The sequence below is a fragment of the Neovison vison genome, chromosome 8, assembly GCF_020171115.1.
Source record: "Neovison vison isolate M4711 chromosome 8, ASM_NN_V1, whole genome shotgun sequence".
In the NCBI taxonomy this organism is placed as follows: domain Eukaryota; kingdom Metazoa; phylum Chordata; class Mammalia; order Carnivora; family Mustelidae; genus Neogale; species Neogale vison.
Genome location: NC_058098.1, coordinates 59,680,736 through 59,694,813, shown reverse-complemented (window position 1 = coordinate 59,694,813; position 14,078 = coordinate 59,680,736). Strand labels below are relative to the sequence as shown.

Sequence of the window (14,078 nt, the reverse complement as noted above, 5' to 3'; positions counted from 1 at the left end):
ACGTGGGCCTCATGCTTCTCTGAACCAGAAGCTTGGCCCTGTGCAGTGCTAAGGAGATCTTTGAGAGACAAAGCCAAAGAGGGTTGAGGAGCCATTGAGAAGCATCTACAAAAACAGTACTCGCAACAAAATAACTTAAGTGAGGACATTCTTGTCGGCTTTTAGGGAAGCCAGAAAAAAACACAACACTTACTCAAATCCTTCTCTGATGCGTCTGGATTCATTATAATAATCATTCACCAACATGTTATTAACTCTCCAACACCGGAGATTTGTATTATCCCTTGTGTCTGTGATATTGCAGTCCACAATAAGAGGGGAGCCTATAAAAAAAATTCATCAATGTTACATGAAAAGCCTACCAAAAAGTGGTCACCTAAACAATATCCTGAATATCATTTGGTTACCAAAAATTCACCCCAGAGGTCAATGTTCCTCTACTTTATTCTCTCCCTGGACAGAGATCACAGGGACAAGGACACTTCTAGAATGTCTATTTTGTAAAGAGATATCCATGTGCGGCCAAATATCACTAGCTTGGGACACAGACACTACCACCAGTCTTAGGAAACTTAGCAAAGAACTTTACAAAGTATTTCACACACATCATCTCCTTCAGTCTTCTCACCTTCAAACATTCCTATGATCAGGAAAGAGGAGGCTCTACAGATAAGAACACTGAAGTTCAGATCGACTGGTGACTTGCCCAAGGTCACATGTGAGAGAAGGAAACTTCACCAATCGTGACCCCTCTTTGACCCCATCACACACAGTCACGAATTATATTTAATAGGTTTTTTTAAAGATTTTATTTATTTATTTGACAGACAGAGATCACAAGTAGGCAGAGAGGCAGGCAGAGAGAGAGGAGGAAGCAGGTTCCCCACTGAGCAGAGAGCCCAATGCGGGACTCGATCCCAGGACCCTGAGATCATAACCTGAGCTGAAGGCAGCGGCTTAACCCACTGAGCTACCCAGGCATTCCTATATTTAATAGTTCTATATTTTTATTTAATTTTTATATTTATTGGTTTTCTATTTTTATTTTATTTTGCTCCCCGAGCCTAATACCTTCCATCTATTTGCTCTACACAAAAATTATTTCTACACAATCTATGTTTCTTTATTCTAGGTGGAATTAAGGTTTTTTTTGTTTTTTTAAATCATGAACTACAACCCATGTAGAGTAAAGAGTAGAGGACATAAATGCAAAGCACTCATCCATACCTCTTTGACCCCATCAGGAAACAGTAGATTGGCCGGAAATCCAGAAGACTTCCCCATGCCTGCCCCTTGTCTGCTTTATCTAACACTTCCGCATTCACACTTGAACTGTAGCTTCTGTTGCCCCACGTTTTGTTTGTGATGCTCATCTGTGCTGCTGCATGTAGCTCTACTCCACTCAGTGAAGAGAATACACTAGTGTGTCTCTATTTCTTGTACTGCTGCTCCACGCACAGCTGCATCGCTGTAGTGTTTGCCTCAGTGTGAAGACTGCTGTGAGCTCCCCACTGCACACCTCCTGGGGCGCAGTACACACCTGTCCTGTATACACGCCTCTGTCTGTGACAGTACACATGCCCATCTGCTGGTAAAATCAGTAGATCGTAGGTGATGCATATCTTCAACTTTAAAAGAGATGCCACATCGTTTTCCAGCGCCGCTGTACGGATTTAAGCTCCCACCAGCAGTGTAGACGAGCACGTGTAAGAGGGCGGACTCAGCAGTATGTGGTGTTGTCGGTCTATTTATTTTCGCCAGCTCGGTGTGTGTCGTGACCTCACACCTTGGATTGAATTTGCGCTGCTCTAGATGGCACCTGCTCCACCACGTTTTTAGACCTACGTTGGCCATGTTGGTGCCCTCTGTTGTAAACCGTCACAGCGGTCTGCTTCGCCTTCTGGTAGGTGGACTTGTCTTTCAATAAATGTAAGTTCCTATGTTTGCTGTAGTCATACTTGTCAAATTCTACCTCAAGACTAGCATTGAGGGGTGCCTGGGTGGCTCAGTGGGTTAAAGCCTCTGACTTCGACTCAGGTCATGATCTCAGGGTCCTGAGATCGAGCCCCGCATCTGGCTCTCTGCTCAGTGGGGAGCCTGCTTCCTCCTTTTTCTCGGTCTGCTTCTCTGCCTACCTGTGATCTCTCTCTGTCAAATAAATAAATAAAATCTTTAAAAAAGAAAAAAGAGACTAGTCATTGACTAATATGTCTTTATTTTTTTTAATCTTTCCTTACCCAAAATCATGAAGGATTTTTTTCCTAGAAATGTATCATTCTGACTTCCATACTTAGATCTACAACCTCACTTGAAATTATTTTTATAAACAGTGTGATAAAGGGGTCAAGTTTTTATTTTATTCCATATCCTGTCCCATTGTCAAGTCCCACTTGTTGAAGAGATCACACCTCTCCTAGTACTGTGTCAGCCTCACCAAAATCAAGGGCATAATATGGCAGATTTATTTCTGGGCCTTCAATTCTAACCCACTGTCTACCTTGTATCAGAACTATACTCTCTAAATCACGGTAGCTTTTTATTAAATCTTGAAATCGGGTGGTACAAATCCCTCAGCTAGTTATTTTTCATTAAAAGTGTCTTGACTATTATTCAGTCTTTACTTTTCCATACCAACATTATAGTTAACTTATCAAATTCAGCAAAAACTAAAATCTGTTTGGCTTACCCTCAAAACAAAGGAAATGTGTTTAATAGTTCAGTCTTGAGTGTGTTGTTTCTTCTATAGGCTTCTAAAGATAGTTTTTTAAAAATCAGATTAAGGGCATTCGCTTACATTCCTAGTTTTAGAAGAGTGTTTTCTTTTTAAATAAAAAATTCCTAGTTCAGGTGTTCTAAATGACTTTTCAGTATCTATAAGTGTATTATTTTTTCTCCTTTGGTTTGTTATGTAAAATAAAAAAGGATGACTTACATAATATGAGGCAAGTTAGCATTGTTTCACATAAACCCACTGAACTGCAGTGTATCACTCTTTGGGTATGCTGCTAAAATAAATTTGTTAAGAATGGGGGAGCCAGGTGGTAGGTATTATGGAGGGTACGTATTGCATGGAGAACTGGGTGTGGTGCATAAACAATGAATTCTGTTACACTGAAAATTTAAAAAAAAAAAAGAATGTGCTTAAATTTTTTCATCTGTGTTGATGAATGAGATTGGTCTGAAATTTCCTTTATAACGATGTCCTTGTTGGATCCAAGTGTCAAAATTTTCCTGACCTAATAAAATGAGTTAACAACTGTTTCTTCTTTTTCTACTCTGTGAAACTATTTAAATCTGTTGGATTTCTTTATTAAATGTTTCGTAGAGCTCACCAGTAAAGCCAGGTGGATCTAGAATTTTGTTCAAGACAAGATTTTTTATTTCTAGTCATATGCCAATTTTGAAATCTGTATCTTTTTGGGCCAGATCCTATGTGCTGGTTTTTATGGAAACTGCCCATTTCTTTTTAGATTTTCAAATTGTTTGGCACTAGGTTTTCCAGAGTGTTCTTTTATGACCTTTCTCATGTGCATATGATGTATGGTGATGATCTCTTTTTCCTTCAGATTGTGCCTTCTCTCTTTTCTTAATCATTCAGGGGCTTAGCAATCATGTTCCACTTTTCAGAAAACTAACTTCTTTCCTGTTAATCCCTCAATTGCATGTTCATTTACTATTACACTATTGTCTGTGATTACCACTCCCCTTGTTTCTCCCATTTTATTGGATTCATTTTGCTTCTCCTTTTCTGTCTTCAGGGGTGAGCTTGCATCTCATGGATATTTCGACTAGCTTCCTTTCCTAATTCAGGCTATCAAGCATGATCTGATCAAATTTTTGTATTCCACCAGCCTTGGTGTAAACTTTTCATGAGTATTCATTGTCAAAATATTTTCTGATTTCTACTTCTATCCATAAGCTATCTAGAGAGTTTTTATTCTTGCTTTCTATAATGTCTAGCTTTACAGTCCAATATTCAGTTGATTTTATTAAACATTTCTTTTTTCTTTTTAAAGATTTTATTAATTTATTTGAGAGACAGCAAGCATAAGCTGGAGGCATTGGCAGAGGGAGAGGAAGGAACAGAGCAGGGAACCCCATGTGAGGCTCCATCCCAGGACCCTGGGATCATGACCTGAACTGAAGGCAGGCGCTTAACCAACTGAGCCACCCAGGCCTCCCTTTATTAAACATTTCATTTTGCTTAGAAAGAATATGTAATCCATAGCAGCTGGGCTCGGGGTTCTATGATATGAACATTAGGCCATTTGTTGGGCACATTTTGTTCTGCTTGCTTTGTTCTACCAGAAGCTACCTTGCAAATGTCATTATTATTATTCCATTATTAGTGTGGACTTAATCCTGAACTGGCTATGTCTTTCTGCATGTATAAACACACATGCACAAACACATACTTTTAAGGCCATGTTATTATGTATCTACAGGTTCACTATTGAACTTTTAGTCATTATGAAGGATCTCCGTTCACTTCTAATAGTGGATTCTACCTTCAAATCTACTTTGATATTAATATAATTATACCAACATTATCTTGGTTAGCGTTTATACCATATATCATTTTCTGCTCTTTTCTCTTCCAACATCTTGTAAACAGCCCAGAGTTTTGATTTGTTCTTTCAAATCCAGTATGACAATCTTTATTTGTAGTGTTTAGTCCATCCTGAAATCGGTGACAGATGTATGTTTAAATCAATTATCTTTTATAAATATATATATATATTTTTTGGTAGCATCTGTCCTATATCTGTCTTTTCCCTCTTGCTGTCTTTTGACTCCTTCTTTTGGATTTCCTCTTACCTTCCTCTTGATTATTTTTTAATTATTCCATATAATGCTCTTTCTTTGAAATTATTATTATTTTAGGGTTACCCTAAATATTAAAACAGAGATCCTTGAACTTATCAAAGTCTGACATTATTGATTATTTCTATCCTCTTCTAAGAGAATGTAAAGTCTTAGGATGCAATTGCTTTTAGCCTTCTCCCGACAGACAGGCAAATGCAGTTGTGAATTCTAATTCCATATATTTTTTAAATTCCATGAGCAGCCATCATCATTATTGCCTCATAGAGTCAAGATTCATTTGGATTTACTCACTTATTTTTGCCAACATTTGCTCCTTCCTTCCCTCCTCTATAGCTGATTCACAATCTAGAAACATTTCCTCCTGCTTCGAGAATATTGTAGTAGCTCATTTGGTGTAAGACTGTGCTCAACAAATTTTGTCATTTTTAGTTTGTCATATTTTCACTGACTATAAAATCAGCAGTGCTTTTTTTTTCAGCAGACAACCTCCACTCTTTCCATCAAAAATTCAAACAGTGGGCTTACTGTTGCGCATAGAGGATGGGTTTTTTTTTCCTCTTCTCCTAACTTTTAAGATATTTTCCCTTTGTTTTGGGTTTTCTGCAGTTTCACTTTGGTATTTCAAGGTATAGGTTTGCCTTTATTTGTCCTGCTGAGTCTCCTTAGCTTACAGCATCTTTGAATTAATGTGTCTATCAGTTTGGAATATTCTCAGATTATCACCTAAATAATACTGTCTCTGCTCCCATTTTCTCTTTTCTCTTTCTTTGGGGATTGCAATTACATACATGTTAGCTCTGTGTATCCTCTCTCTCTCTAACCTCTGTATTTCTTAGTCTTCTGTCTCTCTGTGCTTAATCCTAGGCATTTTTTTCCTGACCTATATTTTCATTCAGTAACTTTTTTCAGGTGTCTCATAAGCTTCTAAACCTTTTATTGAGGGACACCTGGGTGGCTCAGTTGGTTAAGCGGCTGTCTTCAGCTCAGGTCATGATCCCAACATTATGGGATCCAGTCCCACATTGGGCTCCTTGCTCAGCGGGGAGCCTGCTTCTCCCTCTGCCACTCTGTCTTTGCGCTCGCTCTCTCTCTCTCTCTGACAAATAAATAAATAAAATCTTAAATCCTTTATTGAGTTTTTGGTTTTGGTTATTATATTTATCAATTCTGATATTTGATTTGTTCTTTTTCAAATCTGATATGGTCATTTTTTAAAAGTCTGCAGTTGTCTTTTGAAAGTTGCAATCATGTCTTTTCCTTCCTTAAACATGGTAAGCACAATATCTATCTCTCCATCTATCTGTCTGTCTCTATCCGGGGCCCTGGGGATCTGTTTCTGTTCTATGTGGTTTACCATCTAGAATATACTGAGTCAAAACTTATCTGTGAAGGTTCTGAGCACACATTGGCATTTCCTTCTATAAAGCTGATACCAGTCCATTCATTTATTTAGCTACTTAGTAACTATTTCTTAAGCATCTGCTTTGTTCTAGAAACTGTTCTGAGCACTAGTGATATAGGAAGGAAAAAAACAGACAAAATGACAGCTCCTAAGGAGCATTCAAATAGAATTAGAGATACCAAGACAAAATATGTGGGGTAGTGATAAGTACTTTACTGAAAACAGAGCTCAGGGGATAGAGCATGGTGGTGAGTGAAGTGTGCTTTGTTTTTGTTTTTTAAGATGTTACCTATTTCTTTGAGAGAGAGCAAAAAAGAGAGCATGAAAAGAGTGAGGGACAGAGGGAGAAGTAGGTTCCCCACTCAGCTTAATGTGGGGCCCAGTCCCAGGACCTCAAGATCATGACCTGAACAGAAGTCAGGCGCTTAATCATCTGAGCGACCCAAACACCCCTGAAGGGTGCTGTTTTAATGTGGTGGTCAAGTGAGATGACATTCATCAGAGACCCGATGGAAGTGAAGGAAGGGACCATGGAGCTGTGTGGGGAAGAGCAATTCAAGCAGAGGGAAATGCATATGCAAAGTCCCTGAGGTGGAGATGTGCTTTAGATATTCAAGGAACCGCAGTTATATCAGGGAGATCAAGTGTGAACTTACCAGTGTGAGGGCTGGCAAGGGGAAGTCAGCCGTGGGGGGCCATGTTGGGAATGCAGGGACTTTTGAATTTTATTTTGGGTGAGATGGAAAACCGTTAAGGAGCTTTAAACACAAATGTTTTAAAGGGATCACTTATATTTGTGGCCGGTAATGTATTAGAACACCCTTTATGTTATACTTGCTAATATTTGATATTTACATGTTTTAATCCTTACCAATTTCTAAGATACATATCATTGTTTTCATGTCCATTTCTTTTATTTCAGATGAATATATTTTCATACTCTATTAGTCTTTTTTTTTCCCCTTCTGTGAGTTATTCATTTGCCTCATTTGGATTATTCTTAGTCCTTGATTTGTTGATATTTTTGTACAGAAATGATATTACCTGTTTTTTGATGTCTCTGTCCCAAACATTCTCTCTTAGTTTGTCATTCACATTTTAACTTTATCATTTTTACTGTATATAGACATTTACAGTTTCTATGTGAGTATAATTTTTAATCTTCTGTGATTTCTTCCACTGATTTTATGCAGAGAAAGTACATTATTCTGAAGTTAGGTATAAATTTATCTCAGTTTTAAATGGTACTTCTGTGAGTTTATTTTTATATGTAGTTTTTTAATTCATCAAAAATGTATTTTTATGTCTGATGTAAAGAATGAACTACATATGAACTATATATGGGTGGCTCAGTGAATTAAGCTGCTGGCTTCAGCTCAGGTCATGATCTCAGGGTCCTGGGATCGAGTCCCACAGCAGGGAGCCTGCTTCCTTCTCTTTCTCTCTGCCTGCCTCTCTGCCTACTTGTGATCTCTCTCTGTCAAATAAATAAATAAAATCTTTAAAAAGTTACACTCATACTACACATACACTATGTCTCTCCTTCCCTACATATTTTTAAATGCCACAAATCTCCTTTACTAAGTTGTTGTATATTCTAGGATATGTTTATTGTTTTCCATTATGTTGCTTTAATCTTTCTATTTGTATACAAATACCAGTATTTACATATTGTTGCTTTATAATTAAACATACTTTAATATTTACTAGAAAAGATCTCTCTCTATTCTTCTACTCAATTATTTTCCTGCTAAATTTTTCCAACATTTTTGACATGAATTTTTAAAATGCTTCATCAAGTTTCAGAACATTCAATGAAATTTAACTGGTTTTATATTAAACATATATATTAATCTGCCCTTAGTGATTTCAATGGCTTCAATAATTTTACTCACCCAGTTGTACTTCAATTGAATTGTTTTTTGGATAAATGATTTTAGGAATTCTTCCTGCATATCCATTTGTTTCTGCTAAAAAATCATATGCACATGAAATTGCATTAGAATCATGTATGATACATTTCCAACTATTTATCCAGGTATAGTGTAAAGAAAACGTGGCACTGAGCGGGTCTTACCTAAACATGAACCAAGGAAAGAACAAAACTCCTGACATGGTAAGCTACTGCCTCATAAATGCATATTTTAAAACCAGAAATTAAATTGCTGAGCAAAAACCCTAAAACCTGGGCTCCCAGGAGATTTCGCTTCACCATTCTATATTTGATATGAATGTAAACTGATGAGATTGTGTAATAAAATCTTACTACCTAATAATCCAATTACAGTTTATAAGCAGTGGCTCTAAGCCAAGCTCTGGTCTAGGTCCCAGTTAGGGAGAGAGAATGATCCTAATGTTTTATGTTTGGTCCCACTGCTCCAACCTCCATCCCTGCTTTTCCATAGTCTTTAAATCTGGTCCTCTTTTGTTCTTTGGTTCTCCCATTCCTCACCCCACTGTGAGACTGTCTTCCCTCATACTGACTTCCCAGCCCTTTGTTTCTCTCCACTTATTCCCTTCCCCATTTGCTGATTACTTCTCTACCCTCATGACCTTGCATGACCTCCCCAACTCAACATTGCTCCCGTCCACCTGCCTACTTCCCGTTATTCACACATACCATGGTCCGTTTTGCTACAGGGCTCCCTCAGTCGGGAAAAACCTTTCCCACTCCATCACTCAGTTAATGTGTCCTGTCAGCATTGCTATTATCAAGAAGCTTTCCCTGACCCTCAGTCTTCTCAACAGGTCCTTGTCTGTTCGATCTCATACTTTCCACTCGCTCATGGCATTCATCTCTTTGGTAATTACACATCTCACTAGCAGACTATCTGACTTATCTCTGCCTCCCTTCCCTGCTCAGACTTCAAAGCTCAGTCAGAGCGGTGGTCATGGGTGCTTCCTCCTTTTCATGCTCTCTCCACAAACCACAGGACTTGGCCTTATTAGGCACTTAGTAGAGAGCCACTAAATTACTGCCCAAAGGGGGCGCCTGACTGGCTCAGTGGGTTAAAGCCTCTGCCTCCAGCTCAGGTCATGATCCCAGGGTCCCGGGCTCTCTGCTTGGCGGGGGGCCTGCTTCTCTACCTACTTGTGATCTCTGTCAAATAAATAAATAAAATCTTAAAAAAAAAAAAAAAAAAAAGAATCACTGCTGCCCAAAAGCCAGCCATCTCATGCAAAGCCAAGAGGAAGCCAAGACAATGGCTACGAGCTTACTTACCGATATTCACGATGATGCTGTTTAAAACAGTGTACTGTTTCCCTGTGTGTGTCAGTCGGGCTTGACATGCATAGCTCCCTCCATCCTCTGCCGAAACATTGCTCACTGAAAGCTTCATTTCCCAGGAAATAAACCGTTCTCCTTTAATCTCTTCACAGTCCTAAATACAAATATATATATACACACACACACACACACACACACACACACACACATAAATTAAATCAAAGAGTATTTTGGTGTATCAGTTACACTTCTGGTTAACAGCACCCTATGAACATGGGGAGAGGCAAGAAACATGTGATCTCTAGACCTCAGGTAATTTATACTCTAACTGAACATGATATCTATACCTATAGGTATCAATGGGTAGATTGATAGATAGATATCTACATATATGACGAGTATGTTAGAGGCTATTGTGCACGCTGTCAATATAAAGTCTAATGGAAGTTGAGAGGAAAGAGGCCTACTGGAACTAGAAGGCAGACCACATGGAGGAGGATTGTGTGGGCCCACAGAGGAGCATAGTAGGAGGGTGTGAACAGGCAGGAATGCCCTCCACCCACAGGGGCCCATAGCTCCTGGTAAAGCACTATCTCATGACATCAAGCCCCTATACCGAGACTGCAAGCCCAGGTGATTAATGAGCTCTTCCACTGTGTTCCAGGCCCAAATACACCTTCTCCACCTATCAGGTTGGACTTTACAGAGGTCCAAAATAATTCTTCGAGAACATTCTGCTTGGAGGCCTGAACAACAGTCAAAGTATGCTGGCTAGGCTTATGGGCAGACGTCACCTAACTCATTACATCACCGATGCTGCCATGACATCAACTAGAACAACCTCACACCAAACCAGCCCGAGGCCTGGTTGGTCTCAGGTATGCCCTTCTCCCTTGTCATCCTTGGCAACCGCCCCCAGGGCAGGCCTCCCTGTCCACCGGCAGGACTCTGTCACAAGCTCACATTCTCATGCTTCTCCCGTCTCACAGACCCCTTCCTAAACTCTCTCAAAACGTTTCCCCTTTCTTTGGAAAGTGCTGCTCCATAGAGTAAGAGTAAGTTTTTGGACTACTAAGTCCATGTACTCATTCAAGCATTCAGGTTCCTGCTCTTTGCAAGGCTGTGAGAAGCGCTGTCAGGCGGATGTAGTCACTGTCCTTAGAAAGCTCACAATCCTACTGTAGAGGACCAACTTACAACCCCGGTAAAGATTTAACAGCCCACGTGCCCAGCTGTCTTGTCCCTGAGTCAGCTGTAGCTAGCTCAGCATCAGAGCCCATTCTTCACAAAAGGGAAACTCAATCATGCCAGAATGAGCATTTGTTTATTTACAATACGAATTTCTAGAAGTCTCACATTATTCTTCATTTGGGAAACCCAGTTATAATTGGGCAACTGCTTACCAAGTAAAATGGGAATTACCAGCGAGAGTCAGATGGGTGAAGGCATCAGATTCCAATAACGTGGTGCCCCTTCTTGAGAGTAGGGACAAACAAACAGCACTGGGTCCTCGGACGATAACAACTTCTTCTCTGGAGAGAGCTTGGATAGGAGCAATCCCCGGGCCTCCCTTTCTATGTTCCATTATTGACCAGTCCCCTTCCGATCAACTCATTCTTTCTTTCAAGGTGTACAAACATTTAATCATATTAAAATCTAGCCCTGGTAGCTTAAGAGTTATTTTGTCCTATCAACTATGGCCTGAACCGAGAACAAAAGTCAGACACCCAATCGACTGAGTCACCCAGGGGCCCCTGAGCATTATTTTAAAAATAAAAATCCCTGAACCCCGCCCATGGATGATCTGATTCAATGAGTAGAGGACAAGCCCAAGCAAGTACATTAAAAAAAAAAAATCCATTGATCTTAATGTTGAGGTAGTAACAAAGTTGATCCTAAAAATCCACCTCTCTACAGATGTCAAGTGCTTTTAAATCTTTGACCATGACAGGTCCAGGCCAGGAGGAAAAAAATTCCAGAAGAGTCCTACTGTCAAGAGGGTCCTGATGCTGGAGTCAGAAGGTAATGGTTGCAAGGCTGTAAGGTGGAAAACAGGATGCTTCAGGAAGAGTCTACAGAAGCCACAGAGAGGAACTGAGACTCACCATATCCTGAGAAGGCTAAAGCAGGACTTGGAAAATGGGTAATGTCACAGTCAGAGCCAACTGAGATGGAGGGGACTGTGGCCTGGCAACCAATACCCTTTGAACAGAACAGAGATACTGTGAGGGGATTTTTTTCTCCCAAATATGCTTCATGTCCAATGTGGGGCTTGAAATCACAACCCTGACACCAAGAGTCACATGCTCCACCGACTGAGCCAGCCAGGAGCTCCCTGGAGCAGGATTATTGTTAATAATTAAATTGTAGGGGCACCTGGGTGGTTCAGTGGGTTAAGCCTCTGCCTTTGGCTCAGGTCATGATCTCAGGGTCCTGGGATCAAGTTCTGCATCAGGCTCTCTGCTCAGCGGGGAGCCTGCTTCCCCCAACTCCCTGCCTGCCTCTCTCTCTACTTGTGATCTCTCTCTCTCTGTCAAATAAATAAATAAAATCTTAGAAAAAATAATTAAATTGTAGTCAGAGCCAATGTTAATAAGAGGATCATGAGAGAGAGTACGCAGAGTGTTGATTATACTTGCTGACACACATTAAATGAATAACTGTGTAATTTTCCCATTAGCCCAATAGTTGATACACAAAATGAAAAACACTGGAGATAGAAAGAACCTGGAAGCCATCCATCTAGTCAGCAGAAACTTCCTGAACTAAGGCTAATACCTAAGGACCGGGTATTAGCCTTGCAAGTGGAAAAGGCACGGGAGTAGCTTTAAACTCTATAAAGATGAGCTTTTCATTAATGGAGTAGTAGGTGTTCAGAACTATCACCAATTATTCTGAAGGTGATGGCTGACAGACTAAGACAGTGCTTTTGACAAACCTATGCATGTAGGGGACAAAAGCTAGAGTCAGGGCTTGACAATGAAGAATATCCCCGTCCAATTCTCAAGTTGTCGGCTGGGATGTGAAATGGCCATGTGGTTTCATTGAACCACTAAAATCACGGCCCTAAAAAATGACTGAACCAATCTTCACTTCAAAGGATGATTCTCACAAGTTTACTACTGAGCCAAGCAAGCCAGACACAAAAAGCTTCATACAATAGGACTCAATTTCAATAAAGTCCATAAGCTGGCAAAACTAATCTATGCTATTACAAGTCAGGGAATTCGGGAGGCATAGTTTTTGGAAGATGGCAGAAGCGACTAAGCAGGGTCGGGCCTGGTTAGTACTTGGATAGAAGATGGCAGAAGCGAGCCTTCTGAGGCGCAGGTGGTAGTTTCATTCTTGACCTTGATCGTTGGAAGGAGTAGCCAAAAAGTGTGTTCACATTCTGATAATCAAGCTTGTCCAATTATACTTCATGCCTTTTTATACATACACTATACTTCAATGAAAACTGTTCATGCATTCCCAACATTAGTACCCAGGATATACAAATACATAAAATCTCCTGTAAGTCAGTAATGAAATGGTAAGAAAAAATAAATTAACAGGGCAAAAGATAGGAGTCAGAAGTTCAGAGGAGGATTCCAAACGGTCAACAAACGTATGAAAAATTTGGTCCACCTCCTTAATGATTAAGGAAAAGCAAACTAATACAACAATTAGGTAACAATTGTACCCACCAGACAGATTTTTTAAAATATAAGTCTTATAGTACAAAGTCCCACATAAGGTTTTAGGGAGCCCAGAATATTGCACAGGAGAATAAAAACTAATACAAAATTTTTTAGAGTAACTTGAGAGAATCAATAAAACTGAGTACCTTATTCATATACATTCTCTACAACGTAACAGTTAAAAAGCTAATCAGCATGTAGCCTAAAAAATTCATACACTGGCAAACAAGAGAGGGATACACGGCACCTGGGCTGCTCAGTCAGTTAAACAGCAGCCGATTCATTTTGGCTCAGGTCATGATCTCATGGTCCTGGGGTTAAGCCCCATTTGGGCTCCATACTGAGCAAGGAGGCTGTTTGAGGATTCTTCTTCTCACCTTCTGCCCCTAATCTCCCCATGCATGCACACATACACACTCTCTCTCTCTCTCAAATAAATAAATCTTAAAAAAAAAAAACAAAAAGAAACAGGAATAAGGACATTCATTGCCACGGTCCTCATGAAACAGAAAAGTAGAAACAAAATAAATAACATAAATAAACAAAATATAAATAAATATATAATATAAATATATAATATAAATATAAATAAATAAAATATAAATAAATAAATAAAGTAGAAACAAAATAAATGAACATGAAATATGTAATAGAAACATATAATAGAAAGGATGAACAAGGCCAAACATGATTCTTTGGGAAAAAAAATAATAGAACGGACAACTCTCTTATGAGACTAGTCAAGTGAGAAGTGAGAGAGAAATACATCATAACAGGGATTAAAAGAAGAACCTCGGGGAGCCTGGGTGGCTCAGTGGGTTAAAACCTCTGCCTTTGGCTCAGGTCATGATCCCAGGGTCCTGGGATTGAGCCCCACATCAGGCTCTTTGCTTGGCAGGGAGCCTGCTTCCCCCTCTCTCTGCCTGCCTCTCTGCTTACT

The 14,078-nt window shown here is 39.7% G+C and overlaps 1 protein-coding gene across 6 annotated transcripts in view; it reads right to left on the bottom strand.

Moving 5' to 3' along the window:
- Nucleotides 1-14,078, bottom strand: part of IL1RL2 (interleukin 1 receptor like 2) — a 34,998-nt gene that overhangs the window by 14,728 nt on the left and 6,192 nt on the right. For 5 of the 6 annotated variants that reach the window (XM_044263750.1, XM_044263748.1, XM_044263753.1 and 2 more), the window contains 3 exons: nt 9,453-9,612; nt 8,125-8,199; nt 194-323 (listed from right to left, as the gene is read on the bottom strand). In XM_044263750.1, coding sequence (XP_044119685.1) covers nt 194-323; nt 8,125-8,199; nt 9,453-9,612 — 365 coding nt within the window. The remainder of the gene's footprint in view (nt 1-193; nt 324-8,124; nt 8,200-9,452; nt 9,613-14,078) is intronic. The other variant, XM_044263752.1, reaches the window with a different exon arrangement.